The sequence below is a fragment of the Pantherophis guttatus genome, chromosome 3, assembly GCF_059756535.1.
Source record: "Pantherophis guttatus breed Tessera chromosome 3, ASM5975653v1, whole genome shotgun sequence".
Taxonomy (NCBI): domain Eukaryota; kingdom Metazoa; phylum Chordata; class Lepidosauria; order Squamata; family Colubridae; genus Pantherophis; species Pantherophis guttatus.
The window spans coordinates 37172374-37190503 of record NC_142065.1 but is presented as its reverse complement, the minus strand read 5'-3'; the positions used below and the strand labels follow the sequence as shown (position 1 = coordinate 37190503).

The window sequence follows — 18130 nt, the reverse complement described above, 5'->3', positions numbered from 1 at the left end:
AGTTAAAGAGATGATTGTTCCATGTTTATTTGCGAAACAAAGGACAGCAAAGGACAGCTGAAGGACAGCAAAGAGAAAAAGAGATGAGGAGAGATCATCACACAATGATGGAGAAAAGGAAGAGACAGAGAAACAATTCTTAATAAAAATTATCAAGAAAGAGACAGGAAAATAGATCTTAATAAAAATGATTAAGGAAGAGACAGGGAAGCAGTTCTTAAATAAAATTATCAAAGTTTTTTTGACATTGAATTCTGGGGAAGACGTAGCAAACTGAAGATGGTTTTGTAAAAAGCACAGCTGAAGAACTGTAGTGAAATGTACAGGCAGCAAAAAAGACAACACTTTATAATTTCTTCCACTTACAAGTGCTCCAGATAGTTGCTCCTTTGTAAGACAGCAGTCTCTGGGGGATTTAGAGCTTTGGAGAGATGAAGGAATAGTTCAACCCATGGTTGGTGCTTTTAAAAGGATACAGGGTTCATATACTGTACTTCTTTTTCTAATCGGTTTTGGAAATTACTTGTTACTTTTCAACTATTAGGAACCTTTGGATTGACAAGTTTTACAGCACTTGGTGTTTCCTGCAATCCATAGAAGTTTTAAGTACAAGTTTAAGGACCTATTTTTTTTTCCTGGAATAAACAGGAAAAGGGTGTTTAAAACTATGATTTTAGAAACTTTAGACTAAGGGTTCAGATAAATTTAAAATAAGATTTTGGAACTAATTATAAAGAATCCTTCCCATTGGAAAATACTTTGTTTTTGAATTTTTTTTAAAAGAATAAGACTTTAAAAACTGGACACTAGAGAGAATTAGAATGTAGTAGGTTATGGTCTACTTTGTCAAATGCCTTACTGAAGTCCAAGTAAATTATATCGACAGCATTCCTCTGGTCCATTAGTTTTATCACTTTGTCAAAGAATGCAATAAGATTAGTCTGGCATGATCTGTTTTTGACAAATCCATGTTGGCTTTTGGTTATTACTTTGTTTGCTTTTAGGTGTTCACCGATTCGTTGCTTGATTATCTTTTCCAGAATCTTCCCTGGTATTGAGATCAGGCTGATGGGTCTGTAGTTTCCTGGATCTATTTTTTTCCCTTTTTTGAATATGAGAACTACATCAGCTCTTTTCCAGTCCTCTGGCAGTTCCCCAGTGCTCCAGGACCTTTGAAAGATATAGTTCAGTGGTTCTGAGATCACATTTGCCAGTTCCTTCAGAACCTTGGAGTGTAATCCATCTGGTCCTGGTGATTGAACTCCCTATTTTAACTTGTGCTCCTAATCTGTTTTTTGTGGTGCTGTTTTGAAAGGCTGGACTGTTTTTTCCCTTCATGTAAAGACAGATGCAAAAAACGAGTTAAGTAGTTTTGCTTTCTCCCTGTTGCTTGTCATCTTCTTGCCACTTTCTCACAATTGTTTCCTTGACTTTTTTCTTGTTTTTAACATATTGGAAGAAGCTTTTTTTGTTATTTTTTACTTTTGTCACAAGCCTTTATTCGTTATGAGCCTTAGCTTTCCTCACTTCATTTTTGCAGGCTCGGAGTATTTGCTGATATTCTGCCTTAGTTATGTGCCCCTCTTTCCACTTTTATACTTGTCCTTTTTGTCATTCAATTTGTCAGAAAGTTCTTTATGCAGCCATGCTGATTTCTTTTGAGAGCTGTTATTTTTCTTTTTCATTGGTATTGTACTAGACTGGGCTTTTATAATCTCACTTTTCAAAATTTCCCAAGCTTCTCAAGTTTGACTTTGTTCTATTGCTTGTGCTTGCATAATGTTGAATTCCAATATTGCATGATCACTCCCCATCCCAAGGTTCCTGTAGATTCAACACCTTCTATCATTTCATCTCTGTTAGTGAGAATAAGTCCAATATGGCTGATCCCCTTGTTCCTTTCTCTACTTTTTGAGAAACAAAGTTGTCTCCTAGGTTTGTCAGGAACCTGTTTGATCTTCCACTTGGTACAGAGTTTGTCTTCCAGTTGATGTCAGGCTAGTTAAAATCCCCCATTACTATTGTGGTGTGCTTCCTACATACCTTAGTTAACTGAGTAGCAAAAAGTTCATTTATTTCCTCTGTTTGGTTGGGTGGCCTATAATATACACCTATGACTAGTAGTGGGATTCAAATCTCGTCACGATCAGTTTGCTTGTGGGCGTGCGTGGGCGCGCTTGGGCACAATGCTTCTGCGCATGCAGAGAGATGTCCGGGCAGGTGGGCGGAGCCTCCCACCACCACCATTACCGGTTTGCCCGATCCAGGGTGAACCAGTAGCAACCCACCGCTGCCTATGACAATGTCATTTTCCCTCCTTTTACATTGGCCCAAATGCATTCCAGGCAGTTTTCATCATTGTTGAGCGCTATTTCTGTAGAGATGTAGTTATTTCTTATATATAATGCAACCTCACTTCCTCTTTTATTTGGTCTATTTCTTTTAAATAATTTAAATCCCTCTAGCTGTACATTCCATTTGTGGGTTTCATCCCACCAAGTATTATGATTGATTAAACTTGTAATGAACAAGAAAGTCATTTCTTTATATAGAGCTTTTCTATTCTTTTTTTTCTTTCTTTTGTGTTTTCTGTTTCTTCTTTTTTCCAGCACCTTTTATTTTTTATTTTTATAGTTTGCATTAGTTTTGATTGTTGTAAATTGTAATCATTATTAAAAATTACAGTTTAAAAAATTATAATCCGTGAAAACTGTGTCAGTTTTATGGCAGATCCAAAGCCAAGTGATATAATGGGAAAATTGAATAACCTCAAGGAACAAGAGAAACAGATGCTACCAAGACAACAGTCAGATAAAAGAAATTGGAGTTCAGGGCAGAATCGTAATCTAAGTAAGTGCCTTAAATAAAATCATCCCTAGTTCTCACAAAGACAAAGGGAGGGAGAAGAGAAAATATTTAAACATGCAAGATTCTGTTACTATAATCTTATTGTAAATGTAGTATTATTTTGCTTGACTTTGGTTTGGCAAAGTCTAGTCTAAGGTTTGGCAAGAGACAAGATTGGCATGAATAGAAAGCAGCCTAGAATGGGAATTGAGGTGTTGAGACAAAGGCAGAATGAAGCCAGAAGGTGAAAGAAGATGCTTTCCACTCCATAGACATGTGGCTGGGAAGCAAAGTAGAAATACATGCCAGCAGGAGATGGTATAGAGCAGACCATTTTAGAGCAGGCTTTTGATTCCCCCAGTGCTTCCTCTCTTTTGGAGAGAAGTTTGGGACAAGCCCAAGCAAGCTATCCAAATGGCCAGCTGGGACTTGTTAGCTATGTTGTGCAACTGTAGAAGAGAGATGGGAGGCCAACAATACTCTTTGTACACTGTACAGCCAAGAAAGATTTTGCCGAGTGGATATTGGAATAAGGAGCAAAACAAGGTAGGTGCTCCCAAAATAGAAATTTCCAGGAGGAAATTTGTTCCAGTTTGGGGCTGAGTGGTGAGGAAAGAGAAAAATATAAATGGTGAATTAATGTTTTTCATAGGTGTAGCTCTTTAACCTCTGCCTATAGGTGTAGGGAGTGACATTATACCTGCATTCCTCCCTACTGTACTGGAAAATTACTTCCCCTTCAAGGATAGCTTGTTTGGAAGTTATCTTGCAACGCTGCTGGAAAAAACATTTGGCATTTGGAATTCTTTTGATGCCTCCCTGGTTTGTGCATGTATTATAATGCATATGATATTTTTTTGAATAAATATAGCCAATGTGGTTTCTAAATTTATGGCTTAACATGTCTGAATAAACAACAATAGTTAAATGTTGTAGGGTGTATAGAGGAGGGCCTCGAAGGACGGAGGAAAGATCCATTACCAAGGCAACATCAGATAAACATGGCTTGAGCTCAGGCCAATAAAGTGGTTTTACAAAAATGTCTCAGTCAGGCCCCTTTTAATTCAGACTTGCTTGCAAGATTTTGTTTCTGTAGCTGTTTTAATAAAAGTAGCTTTAGACCTACATGGTCTCCATGTCTTGTCTACCTAAAAGGTTGATACAGGTGAACCCAAACCCTGAAAACTGTGATCTGTGAGTATTGGCACGAGGTAAATTTACTTATCCTGCAGAGCTTCAAACGGGGAGATACTTGTCAGGAAAATGATTTTAAAAATGGAAACATAGTTTTCAGGTTCCAGCTTTCAAAAATGGAAACAAATGTGAAGGAAAACTACAGATTCCTGTTCTGTAGAGAAAGAGGGACAAAGTGCAACTTTCTGCTGAGATAATTTAATATTCCTGGAATAGAAAACACAGAAGGAAAAAATGTATATACTTCTTCAACATGGCAACTTTCTGATGCATCTCTATCATTTCCAGCCAGCATAATTGGGGGGGTGAGGAAAAAGAGAGAGATTGTGAGAAGAATGACTTGCTGGTTTTAGAACATTTCACCATTGGTGGGTTTTACAATCCTGTGGGCTTTGGCAGGAAATGGACTAAAGACTCTCTATAGGCTAACAGAATCCAAACTCTAATTGCAATGGCTGAACTTGGGCATGTGGTTCTGCACATTATCTGCCATTTGGCTTGGATAGAAACTTGATTCCAATGGAGCTGAGAACACAGGTCACAGCCAATAAGAGATTGATCTGGTATTCTCCAACCTCCTGAAAACTGGTATAACCTGTTCCACGTATATAGAGCAGGTGCTGGCACTGAGAATCAAAAAAGATTGAGAAAAGCTAAATAGACTTGCTAACTTTTCTGTACTGATATAATGCTGGCTATTGCCTTGGGACAGGAATTAGGAGCGGTCAGTCTGACAAATGGTTTTTAAAAGTGGTGACTAATGCAAAATGCACAAGGTCACTGCATCTCTGATGTTAAAGAGGAAGAATCTCAGCAAATTTTCTTTTCTGAGTCATCATTAATTTTCTTGGCATTTGATCACCAGTCATTCTGGAGAATTTCAAAATGTAGAACTAATTTCCCCTTTTCTCTATTACATGCTGCTCTTCCCTTACTCTCTCTTGATAATTCTGACCAGGAAACATGAATCCAGCACATTTAGAGGTGACAACATTTGGGAACATATCATGAATAATACCCTCCATATGTTCTCCAGTTCTAGCAAATATGCACTGTGCTCTTCTCCCCACTCCTCCCCATCAAACAACTCACAACAGTTTCTGCAATGAAAATTTGCAGGTCCCTAAAAAAGATTGCAGGGTTCCAATTTCTCTGCCAATCTGCCTTCTGGCTGTTCTGTTTTTAATTACAGTATGTCTTCATACTATGTCTTCACCTCCCATTTCCAATCCACCCCTGTGCACATAACCTAATCCCAGCAGTGGCTCCCACTGCTTGATGGAAAATGTGATGACTCAATAACCTTGTTGCAGCCAGCCTCTTGTTTGAGTCCAGCTCTATCTGATGTCAAAGGTAGAGGGCAGAAGGAGGAGAGCTGGGCTTTTCCAGCTCTTTAATTGCCCCTCCATTGTTTTGTTATTCTTTCTTCAGGGATTAAAGCAGAAGCTCTGTACAAGGAATTTAAGCAACTAAGGTGTTGCTGCTCCAGGTTGACTGAGCTCTCCTTATATCGGAGAGATTGACGAGACATGCTTGCAGAATTTGCACAGGAAATGTTCCACAGACATTATATATCTTGCATCCTTGCAAGTTAAGGGTGCTAGTATTCTCATATTTTTTAATGAGTGGCTGAAGTGAAGGGATTTGGATGTGTTATGAATTAAACTTATTAACATGAGTTAGCAGGTGTAGTAATTCAACAAAGGTCAAGAGTTCAAGTATAGAGCAAGCATTTTGACAGTGTCTCCTTCCAAACGTAAAGACTGCAATATGTGGGTGAAATGAGAGCACATAGGCAAAATAATACAAAAAAGGAGGGAAGAGAGGGAAAAAATTGATGTGATACTGAAGTTTACATGGTCAGAGTATTAAGATGGAAAGTGAGAGAAGACAGATGGAGAAATCAGAAGATTTTAAACACTTGCACATAGTATGGATTTTAGTATTTTTATGTTTTTCCCTGGAGTATATTGAAATACTACAGTATATTAATATATATGTATACTTCATGGTCTCCTTTGTTGCAGTTCAGATGTATTAATGTTCTTCTGCAAGGTGCTTTTTCCTCTTTTTTTTTTTGTGGCACTAGATATTGCAATTAATCTTTCTGTCATTTTGATATTTGCTCAGATTGCAAGTCACTGACAATATTTCTCTCAAGACCTTCCTTTCCTCAATTAGAAAGCTTAATGACCAGTTCTTTATAATTTAAAATTATTCTTCTGACAATCCTCAGAAGCCTCACTCTTTATTTTTTTAAGCTTTCTGCTAAACAGAGGCCATTTCATGAAATTCCATCATATCTGGGTAAGCTACTTTAGATGATGAGTATTAAAATGGAAGAAGTCCAAGTTTTAGTGCTCAGTTGGCACACCAAACTGTTTCATTCAAATAATTCTGTAATACTCTGTAAGAAGCTTTGGTTATTTTAAAATTATTTGTAATTTGTTTGACATGATATGAATATTTCTTTTAGATATTTATATATAACAATTGACTTTTCAAAAATAAGTTGCTGCATTGGACAATATTTATTGCTGCAAAAATCTTGCACTGTACAGCTCAGCTTTTTCCAGTGCAACGTCCTCCTGATATGTTGTCATCCTCCTGGCAGTTATGGAAATTGAAATTCCAATACATTATACTCATAGTTAAAATAAAAAAAATTGACATCTGCACAGAATCCAATTTTGCTTTGTGTTCGTGGAACTAGGCTGGAGCATCTTGGAGTCCAACAGGTTCCCCTCTTTTTTCATAAGCACATGAAACCCTAAGAATAATTCTTATTCTGACTACACACTAGTTAATACTTCCTCCATTTTCCTCTACTCTTTTGCTAACAATGTCTTTTAAAAACCACCTTTGGTTCCTTCTACTTAGCTCTGCTGCAGTAAATATCTTATTATATACTATGCTGACTGAGATCTGCCTAGTTGAGGGATTAAAACTGGCAGGAATTCCAGTTCCAAGAGAAATGCAAAGCCTGAGCTGGGTTCTTTGCAACCACAGACTCTTGGAAATCAGCCTTTCCAAACAGCTTCCCATCCGGAAGCCAGCTGGCTCCTCTTCTGCTTTGGCAAGAAGCTCCACCCCCTCCCCTTCCCTCACTTTTTCCCATTATCCAGCAGAAAAAGCCACCTAAACCCAATGCAAAGCCAGTCACAGCCTCCAGGTCCTTTGTCAATTGCCAGAGCTTCTTCTCACAAAGAGCATCCTTTTGAGATGTAGCCAAATAAATATAACCATGTGTGTGTGTGAAAGCCTAATAGAGATGAAATGGCTGTGTACTATTGATGCATAATATCTACCCAAATAATGAGAGCCCTTTCAAGATATATTCAGATATGGATTTATGTATGGTAGTTTTGCTATTATTAAGACCCAAGAACAGCATATGATTCATAGAGTTTCTTTCTAAGCTGCTTGGCACCTGTCATCAACATGGAATCTTTCATATAGGTTTAAGTAAAAGATCTATAATATGAATTATTTATTTAAATATTTAATTTCTAGGCTATCAAAGTTCAAATTATTCTGAGAGTTTTCATGAAATTAAAAGAACAATTCCATAAAAGTAAGAATATCCATAGAACAAAGCTGTCCTTTAAGAATGACAACACATGGAATTACACCTAGGACGCTGCTAATCAATGAAGCTCATCCAAGAGGTGCTATTGTATATGGGCTTAATGAGCCCAACACTGCTTGTACTGCTGCATCTTGGACCATTTGTAGCTTCCAAGTGGGTCTTCAAGAAATCATGTAGAGCACATTGCAACAGTTTACGTTGCAAGGACTACAATACCCATTAAACATACCGGTATATAACATAATTATGGGAGATGCCCAACACCTTATAGGGTACCATTTTAGAAAAATTGCTTTTAGGTGTTATAAACCTTCCCCTTCTCTTGTGAGACTAATCCTTTTGTTTTCCAGAGAAGCTGTTTTGCTGTAGGCTTGTGCCCAGATAAAAGTAAATACTTGGAGCAAATGTTTGAAGTTATTTTATTATCAGGTATGCCATTAGTCCATATAATTGAATACCTCTCTGAATCTAGAAAGTTCTTTCCCAACCCTTGACATCTGTTTTGCATCTGACAATTAATTTATGGAATTTATAATCCCATATTAGAAGTAATTCAGGCTTTGATAGCTTTGACTATTGAAAATATTTATATGCTATCAACCGTACTGCCTTTTGGCTCTGGTGGCTTTTATATTTAACTACTGGTAGTAAGTCTCTTCTCAATCATTCTAGAATGACATCAGAGATTCTGTTTCAGGTTCCCCCCTCCACCCAACTGTAGTGCATTATTATGGGCTGCATTTCCTGAGGAAATTTTAGTGACATGATTATAAAGTTATAGCCAGTCAAATTAAATTGTGGGAAAGTTGGGAAAGCAAATGAGGTTGTATAATGCTTTTATTTTGTAGTAATTAGTGTGAAAGAGTACAGCTGTTCTGCAATTGTTCCTCAATTGCAATGGATTTAAAAAGTATGTATAGAAGTATGATTATGTAATTGTTGCTGGCTTTAAAAAAAGTTTGATATTCAACCATCATCATCACCAAGTAAATGACATTTTAAAAACTCTAATCTAACAGAGTTAATCATAATTTTTTGCCTTCAAATATAACATAGATGATCAATTTTGCTAGGTCAGACCAAAGTTCTACATCACTTCACATTCAATGGTAAAAAATATGCCTTCAAACAAGAGAGAATGCAATAGAACAATTCCACTCGTATTCTCCAGTAACTGACATTCAGAAGCATACTTCCTCTCATCCTGGAAGTGAGTTACAGCCATCATTTCTAGAAGCTATTTTATCCTCTCATCTTTTAAGGCCATCCTGATTAATAACTGTAATTATATCTTTTGTATGTGAACTCCATAATTTAACAAAATACCATGTGGGAAATCTGTTTATTTTTATTGGATCTGAAATTTCTATCGATGAGCTTGTAGATATTATTACCCTTAGGTTCTTCTAGTTTCCAGAAGATTCCTATGGACCATAGTTAGAAACAGAACACAGATTTAATAGAATATTAGCCTCTTCCAATAGAGCTCTCTATGGTTTTAAGGAAATTTCTACAATTCCATCAGGAACATTTGCACTTCTAAATAAGGTAGGCATTTCAGTTCCTCCTTTATTAAATAACCAAAATAATGGAAAGCAGACCAGTAATTCACAAAGGGACTGCTGCTGCTTCCTACTCAGTGCGGAATGTTTCTAAAAGCCATTACTGATTTAAAATAGCTCACTAAACCTGTAATTATTGCTCAAGCAAGTTGTCAGCCTATGGAACAAGCATAACATCAGAAGAACAACTATGTGCAAGAGGCTTATCTTCTTTTTTAACCAAGAGAATTACATTTTAACCAAGAAAATTACAAAGAATATGAATTTGCTTTGTTATGAGTTCAACCATTGTTCTGTTTATATTCTTTATAGATTGGATTTATACAAATGACTGATAAGAACTATAACTGTTGGGTTGCAGTCTGTAACTTGAAGGAAATTCCTGAAAATGTGGTCACAGAAAGATCAGCTAGTGATTTTTGATTGTCAATTAGGATTTTAAAAAATTCACCTGGAAATTAACCTAAATTCCATCATTGGGAGGGGGGAAAAGCTGATTCTGTGGTGATTTGGAACAAACTCTTCATAACTTGAGCATAAACACTTAATGACCACCTCAGAATTTGCATGTTAAGCAGGTAATTATGTCTTGTAAATAGAAGTAAGAGAGAAGTATGGTTTTAGGTCATATAATCTTAGCCTCATCAACCTTTAAAGCCCTACTCCAACATAAGGACATTGTGAATCATCCATGATCACATTTGGGCATGCAGGTCTGAGTAGTTCCTTTAGCAAGGTAAACCCTAGGTCCTCCATTGCATTTCAAAGATTTCATCAATAAAACGACTACTTTTTATTTTGTTTATGACCGCAAACATAGCACCACTCAAATTGGGTAAATTTAATTCTTTGTTAAGCACACAACAGAGAGCAAGGGAGTCATCTAGAACATGTTCTATGCAGCCAACATTTTTGCCCATTGAAAGTTTCTTTTCCCTAGGTCAGAGGTCTTCAAACTGGGCAGCTTTAAGACTTGTGGACTTCAACTTCCAGAATTCTCCAGCCAGATATGCTGGCTGGAGAATTCTGGGAGTTGAAGTCCACAAATCATAAAGCTGCCCAGTTTGAAGACCTCTGCCCTAGGTTGTTCTTATCTACAAGGGGATGACACAAGATATGTCAAGCCTTCCGAGATGTAGTAAAATTTAAAGAAAACAATTCCAAACTATAGAGGGCAGATCCCATATCTTAAAAAAAAAAAAGTTGACTATTTTTTGCAACTATTTTCCAAATATTTTTATTAGTCCTACTTGTTTTCAAAGCAGGATAGTTTCTTGCAAAATAGGTAATTCACTTCTGAGGGACTATCACCTCCTAAATCGTATTAATGTGTCTATTAATAATACTTATTATTGTGCTTCTGTCTCTTCATGTTGAGGCATATTAACGTATTTCTTCTTCTCAGATTCTTTCCTGTCACAGAAGCTTTCTTTCCCATAAAATCTAATGCATAATGCATGCCCGGTAATCTCTCATTGTCCCAGGAAACTTTAAGGAATTAGATTTCAGTCAGGCATGAATGGAGAAACACACAGGTTCCTTGCAGGCATGTTCTCCACCTCTGGCAAGCAGACCTTCCCTTCCTCTGAATCAGAAGTATAACAGAGAGGCTTAAAACACTCCAGAAATATTGCAAAGACGAAATCAATAGAAAATGCTGGCATCAGTTGTCTGTGATCTGGAATCAGGCCTAGGACTAGAAAGATTATATATTCCTTTTTCTTGTCTGATTTCTGGCAATATTTCTGGGAGAAAATAACTACAGGTATTCCTCAATGTACGACCACAATTGAGCCCAAAATGTATGTTGCTAAGTGAGAGATTTGTTAAGTGAGTTTTGCCTCATTTTATGACTTTTCTTGCCACATTGGTTAATTGACTAACTGCAGTTGTTAAATTAGAAACACGGTTGTTAAGTGAATCTGGCTTCCCCACTGACTTTGCTTGTTAGAAGATCGCAAAAGGGAATTACAGGACTGTGGGACACTGCAACCGTCATAAATGGGAATCAGTTGTCAAGCATCTAAATGTAAATCATGTGACCATGGGGATGCTGCAAGTCATAAGTGTGAAAAATGTTCATAAGTCACTTTTTTCAGTACCATTGTAACTTCGGTCACTAAGCGAACTGTTGTAAGCCAAGGATTACCTATAGTTGCCTCTTTTCCTGCTCTGTTTCTTCCTCTTAACTTGTTTGTTTCTCTAGTTCCCACCCTTTATTTGGCCAGCCAAGATGGCACATCTACTTGAGGTGAGCAGCCTTTATCTGCAATCTTTCCCTGTCAGAAGGATTAGCTTCTCCAAGCTCTAACTGGTCCACTTACCTTTCCTCTACTGGGGAATGGCAGAGTGGAGTGGGTAGGCAGTATCAGATTGTTGACACAATTTCCTATAATAGCAACTTGTTTCTGGGGTTCCCCAATTGCTTTCCAGGGATTAACAGGGCAGTTTGAACTACTATGAATTTAATGAATGCAGTTTATAACCATAGTGGGAGAAGAGATGGATATTACAGCTGGCTGACTGATACGTTGAAACCCAGATTAGGAAAATCTCCTTTTATATAGAGTGAGAGTTTGTGGTGTACGCGTGTGTGCTTTCAGGCATTCTCTCAAGCAAACAAGTTGTGAAAGCCGATTATTAGTGTGCATGATTCAAAGCTTAGAACACCACATCTATACTAGGTGGATGCAATGTTGATTCATACATTTCAAATTTTAGCAATGCTTACACTTTCCCAAAGCGTCTACCATAATTTGTTCATCTTTTAAGATGTTGTATTTTTTTAAAAAAAAAATTCTCAGCTTATCAAATTAAACATAAGCACAACTTGTTTGAAGGGCAAAGCTTGCCAGCAGGTTAACCTGACAGTGAAAACAGACTGGAAAGCCTTCAGTGACCTAATAATTCAGGTCCAGAAAATTAGCCGTGGCTGCAAGTCGTCCTATGAACTTCTCCATTGGGTGGGGTGGGGAAAAAAACAACAAAACTACACGCACTGCAATTTACTTTCCACTTAGGTTTTGAGATATGAGCAGCTTTTTCTATTACAGGTTGCAGCTTCGGTTTGGCTATCCTCGAAACTCGGCTCAAAACGTGCTTTCCTTTCCACTTCGGCGTTTCCGGGAGAAGAGACGAAGGCCTGGTGGCGGGTCAGGCTTCGTCCCTGAGGAGGGAGCGAGAGGAAGAGAAAAGGCGAGGAAGGAGCACATTTTACTCGGGCGCCACACCGGCAAGTCCCTCAGGAAGTGTTAGTTAAACGCATTGCTCGGCCCTTGGGATTGCTCCGGCATTCGGCGTAAAAGAAGAACCGAGCCCTCCATTCCACTCCCCCGCCTCCCCTCCCCAGAAATTCTGCTCCTCTTTCACCGCCTCGTTCTTTTACACCGGCTCCGAGCGACCAGGAGCCAAAGGCAGCCTCCCCGAGAGACTCACACCCAAAGACGACGCAGGCACGCCCACACCGAGGAACGCCGCCGCTGGCTAGGCTCACAGCCCTTCTTTCTTTCACATTGACGGGAGCGCGCCGGCGCGCACGCAGAGAGAGGCGTATATAAGACCCAGGGAACAGCCGATCCTTCCCCCCCCCCACACCCAAACCACCACCCGGAGAGAGAGAAGCGTTTCCGTGTCGGCTCAGACACGGATACTCGCCACTCGCGAGGAAGCCTCGGCTCAGACACGGATACTCGCCACTCGCGAGGAAGCCTTGCCCTAAACCCGCCGGTCTCAGGCAGCGGCTGTGCTGGCGGTCGCTGGCATCCTGCATGCCAAGGCTTTGAGGTCACCCTCGTATGCGCGAAGCCTGTTGCCGCAGAGGCAGCTACAGCTGGAGAACCTCCGGGGAAAGGGACCTGAGGGGTCCCGCGGTGCCTCTTCCTCTCGGGAGCTTGTCCGGGCACTCAATGCTGCTGCTGCTGATAGTGGTCCTGCCCTTCCTTTGGGCCCCCGCACTGGCCCACGTCTGGGAGGTAAGTACATCCCTCATCGGAGGCTTTCTTCGCGGGAGCGGGTGGGCTTACTCCGTGTGGGGCGGGGCGGGGTGAGTAGCGGCAAGGAAGGAATTTGTGACAAAACAAAACGAGACCAAACGAGAGATGCGTGCAGCATTAAGACGGTATTGACCTGGTTAAATGCGCGTGCAAATGCAACCGTTCGGTGTTAAGGCAAGGCTGCGAAAAGAGACCGGGAGGCAGGCTGTACTCAAGTTCCTGAACAAGCCTTCCCCAACGTGGTGCCCGCCAAAGAACTGAATGGCAGTATTAATCCAGTTGGTCCAGCTGCTGGACATTCTGTTGGGGGAGGGGCAGTGAGAACTGCAAACTGCAACCCACCATCCTCTAGAAATATCTAAGTTGCTGAAGGGAGCTGGTATAAAGTTCTGTGTTATCCTTGCTCACAATTTTCCTCAGAAAACTTGCTTTTCTTATTCAAAGATTCACAGGGCTGCTTTGGTATGGTTTGAATTGAAAACCAGGGTTTATAATTTCGCAGTGTGTGAACTCAGATATTTTGGTCAAAACTACGGTGAAGCTGTCTGCTGAATTTTAGGAAGATACTACCAAGAGTTATATTATATTAACCCTTCTTACCTTCATCTGAGAATTTTCTTGCCACCTTGTGTGGCATCCTTAAATGTTTCTATCCAAAGTTGATAAACTGTAAACCATAGAGGCACAACTCTGTGACTTTGTTGCAAGAGAGGACTTCTCATGCTGTTTTCTTTTGGGGTAAACACCTCATGCAGAGTCCAAGAAAAGAGTAAGAAAAGAGAATACACTAATGAGATTAGAAAATAAAAGCAAGCATAAAAAACTAGGCTAGCACTATTTTCTTCCTGGGTACTTTTTTCTGTTTTTAGAAATTATCCTTGTTTCTACCACATCATATTTTATACAATGCTGCTTTTCTTTAAACTGCTCTCCTTTCTGTTTCTGAAAATCTCAATACTTCATCCAACTGTCTTTCTTTTTTCTCTCAATTTACTTACTTTATCTTCATATATTTGTTTTGCGATTCAGTCATAATTCCCACTCTATATGACCAAACCACTTCAATACTTTGTATTCAATCCATATTTACTTAGCATTTATCCTTGGTACTATTTCTTATAATCTCCCATTCCTGCTCCATTTAACTATGTAGCTTTTAACACACCCAGTTCTCACTTCCATATATCAAAATAGGCAGAAGCACATGTTTAAACACAATTTTCACTTCTTTCAACAGATTCCTCATAACAAACCATTACTGCCTTTGTACCATTATTTGGGCATGTTAAAATGTCTGCATTCATGTACTTTGTGTACCAAAGTACACAAATTCATCTGCTTGCTCTAGTTCATGGGTGTCAAACTCACGGTGTCAGGTTGCCATCATGTGACGTTTCATGACATTTTTTCCCTTTGCGGAGCTGAGGTGGGCATGGCCTGCATGTGACGCATTTGGCCTGCGGGCCGCCAATTTGACATCCCTGTTCTACGCTATACAATTAATGTAGGACTTGCAATCATTTACTCCATTTTCCTTGTGAAGTATGACTACTGTAAGTCTTTGATGCATTATTTTTCAGACCCATAATCCCTGGTGCATCATTCAATTTATCTAAACATTCTGTGCAAATTATTTAGATTCTCAGTCAACAACATGCATTATCTACAGAAAAGTATCTATGCATTTACATCCTTAGCCAACATATTTCTATAGTCAACCTATGGATTTCTATTTTCTTGTGCACTGACTTAGAACTTCATTCTTTAATATTTATTGAATATATTTATTTATAAATGTATTAATGTATGTATTATTTAAAAATGTATCATTAATAATACATTTTATCCTTTTCATTCATAAATACTTTCACTTCCCTGCATGTATTTGTCATATCTTGTTCATACAATCAGGCCATCTTTATTAGGCTCCATGATATCCTTCCCTTTCTCTTACTTTAAGAAACATACAACTTTCCTTTCTCATACTTTTTATCTTACTCATACCTCTTATATTCTAAGGAGCAATCTCCTATATGCAGTGGTCCTAACAATATGGCGCATAGATACTGACTTCTATCCCAATTGTGTTTTGGTCAATTAAGTTTTACCATAATTTTTAGTAAGATAGCATAAACTAGACCACCCATTTTATTCTGCCTATGCATCATGCAATATTCCTTGTTGGTAATGGTTAGGGCATAGTTGGCACAATTTGACCAGTAGGATATTATTGGAGCCAAGAATTAAATATATGTCTGTGGTGATTCTCAAACATCCAGATCATAGTTGTTGCAAAGACGCTTTTCAAGAGGCAACTGGACTTTCTTGGTTTTTTTTTTCCTTGAAGACTTCTTGGATGAGAAGTGAAATGTCTTCAAGGAAGTCCAGTTACCTTTTGAAAAGCACCTTTGGAATGACTAAATACAGAAATTGGTTATACATACCGGTATGTATAGTATCTGGGCTTCCGTATCATAGTTTAAAAGGAAAAGCAAATGCAGAAGGTTACAGATATTACTGGAAAAATGGGGAATGGGATGAGGGGTTGATTCTTTCTTTGCCATCCATTTTTTATTTAGAATTATGGTCTTTTCTCTTTTCATTCCATTGGTAGCTTTCCCCCCAGATGATAGAAATAAAGAACAAGTGTAACAAGCCTTCCTACCACTATTTTCATACTTAAATTTCCATGTTGTACATCAACCATAAAAACTTAAAGAGGGTTGCATTTAATATCTGGCTTTGACCCTATGTTCTCCTACTCTCAGACAAAGCCCTTTCCTGGGCACCAAACAAATTTTATGTAAGGGGATCCCCACAGCTGTAGTGTAATAACTTGACCTTTGAAGCAAAGGAGTTCAAGTGAACAAACCTGAAGCACACTACAGAATAAAGCAAATTCAGTTCCTTTGAACAAGAAACAGTATCTACTGATGAGTTTGGTTTCCAGAAAACACAACTTGGATGCAGGTGATGAGACCTTGGCATTGTGTGCTCAGCTTAGCTATAGTCAAAACAATGATAATGACTTTCTACTAAGAAGGAAGCAATATCTGTTTTTTAAATAGTTCTGTGATTATGGAGATGTTCAATAGAATTCTTTCTGATCAGCAAAGGGTAGGCTGTGAGAAGTTTCTGTTCAACCCAAAATATGAGGCAGGCATAATTCTGATAACTGCAAGCTGTGCTATAGTAATCTATGTGGTTTGAAACACCAAACCAGAATTTCACAGGCAAGTACAGACAAAAAGAAAAGAAAAAAGAGTAGCTCTCATGCATAAATCTTGTGCAGTTTGGTATCACACATTTTTCCTTTTTGTTACATTTGTATTTATTTATGTTATTGTTTAGTCACTAAGTCATGTCTGACTCTATGTAAGCCCATGGGCCATAGTACGCCAGGCCTTCCATCCTCCATTGTCTCCATTTAATTTGCCTAAATTCATGTTCCTTGATGACACCATCTAATCATCTTATCCTCTGCTGAGCCCCTTTTCCTTTTGCCTTCAATCTTTCCCAACATCAGGGTCTTTTCCAATGAGTCCTCTCTTCTCATTTGGTGGCCAAAGCATTTGAGCTTCAGCTTCAGTATCTATCCTCCCAAATAACAGTCAGGGTTGATTTTCTTTAGGATTGACTGATCCTTGATCTCCTTGCAGTCCAAGGGACTCTCAAGGGTCTTCTCCTACACCACAATTTGAAAGCATTATTTATTTATATCCCATCTTTATTATTTTTAGGCAGCAAACATATCCAGCACACCTTCCTCCTCCTATTTTCTGCAGTGCAAGTGGGACTTCAGAGTTCCATGGAGTTCTTCATAAGATATCCAGCCAGGAATTGGCAACATCTTACATTAGATACAGAAAAAAATAATGATAGGGAAAAGATTTCATTAAGTTAGAAATTTCTCACTGCAATACAGATGCAATTTTGATAGTGTGGGGCTTCCTTCATCAAGAAGCCTTTGAGAATTGCTTATTGTTTGTACTTTATTCACTTTTGCCACTCTGAATCATGAAATTAAGTTAAAAAGTGAGAAAATAATCATATGTGTTCTAATCATACAGGATGACAGATGCAATCAAACAGAATGGCAAAAACCTTTAGACGGAGGAGCATCAAATGAGAAAGGTAAGGCCTTTTTACCCATTTCACTGTCAAGTGACTCAGAGCAGCTTTTTACCCATTATCACTGGGAATTGCCAGATAGAACATTTCAGGAATAATCACATTGTACCCTGGGCCATCAAAATTATAATGTGTCCACACGTTTTTAAAGCCACAGTAATTTCCCTGGAGACCGCTCCAAGGAAGAATGGGATAGAGATTGAAGGGAGTCAGCAAGGTATTTCTCGTCTTTCTTGCCTTAATTTCCCAGGGAGATGCGGAGAAAGCGCTTGACTTGGGGAATGTAAGATTTCCTCTCCTTCCACTCAGTTCAGCATCTGTGGAAACCTAAATTTGAAAAAAAAAATCCTTTTAAGTCAAAGATTCACAAACATTGTGGTTGAGAAATACACTAGACCATGGTTAACTGAACTATGGTTTACTGAATTAATCTGATTAGGCTTCAGTTTACACAACAAACTGAAGCCTAAAATAAATACAGAGGCTGGATTCATACAACATGCCAAAGTAAGCTATAGCTGTCTAATTTGAAATGTACTGTGTCATTCAGTAATAATTAAAATGATTGTGGCATTAAATTACATCAAATTTCAAGTTTGTGCTCGTGGAATATATTTATGCCTATTGGCCTATTCTTCATGTAAAAAAATAATGTTCTGTTTTGCTTTGATTCATATAAAGTATTATGTCAACCTTTTTTATTGGATTCTTCAGAATTTGAGAGCATGTTATCAATAATCACAATAAATATTTTCCACTATGGGTATGTCCATTCAAAAAACTACAGTTGAGAAGGCTAGTCTGGGGATGTTCTG

At 38.5% G+C, this 18130-nt stretch overlaps 1 protein-coding gene and 1 long non-coding RNA gene across 6 annotated transcripts in view; one reads left to right on the top strand and one right to left on the bottom strand.

The window, feature by feature from the left end:
* The first annotated feature begins 3334 nt into the window (after window positions 1–3334).
* Window positions 3335–18130, top strand: part of LOC117663755 (receptor-type tyrosine-protein phosphatase V-like) — a 64064-nt gene continuing 49268 nt past the window's right edge. For 3 of the 5 annotated variants that reach the window (XM_087889293.1, XM_034414195.3, XM_034414193.3), the window contains exons 1-3: window positions 3335–3393; window positions 12246–13163; window positions 17255–17318. In XM_087889293.1, the coding sequence (XP_087745419.1) occupies window positions 12987–13163; window positions 17255–17318 (241 nt within the window). In that variant the 5' untranslated portion in view covers window positions 3335–3393; window positions 12246–12986. Of the gene's footprint in view, window positions 3394–12245; window positions 13164–17254; window positions 17319–18130 lie in introns of those variants that run through there. The other 2 variants (XM_034414194.3, XM_087889292.1) reach the window with 2 other exon arrangements.
* On the bottom strand, window positions 12183–13859 carry LOC117663757 (uncharacterized). Its single transcript, XR_004590802.3, has 2 exons — window positions 13785–13859; window positions 12183–12358 (listed from the first exon to the last, which is right to left on the bottom strand). It is a non-coding gene; the product is annotated as an uncharacterized LOC117663757 (long non-coding RNA).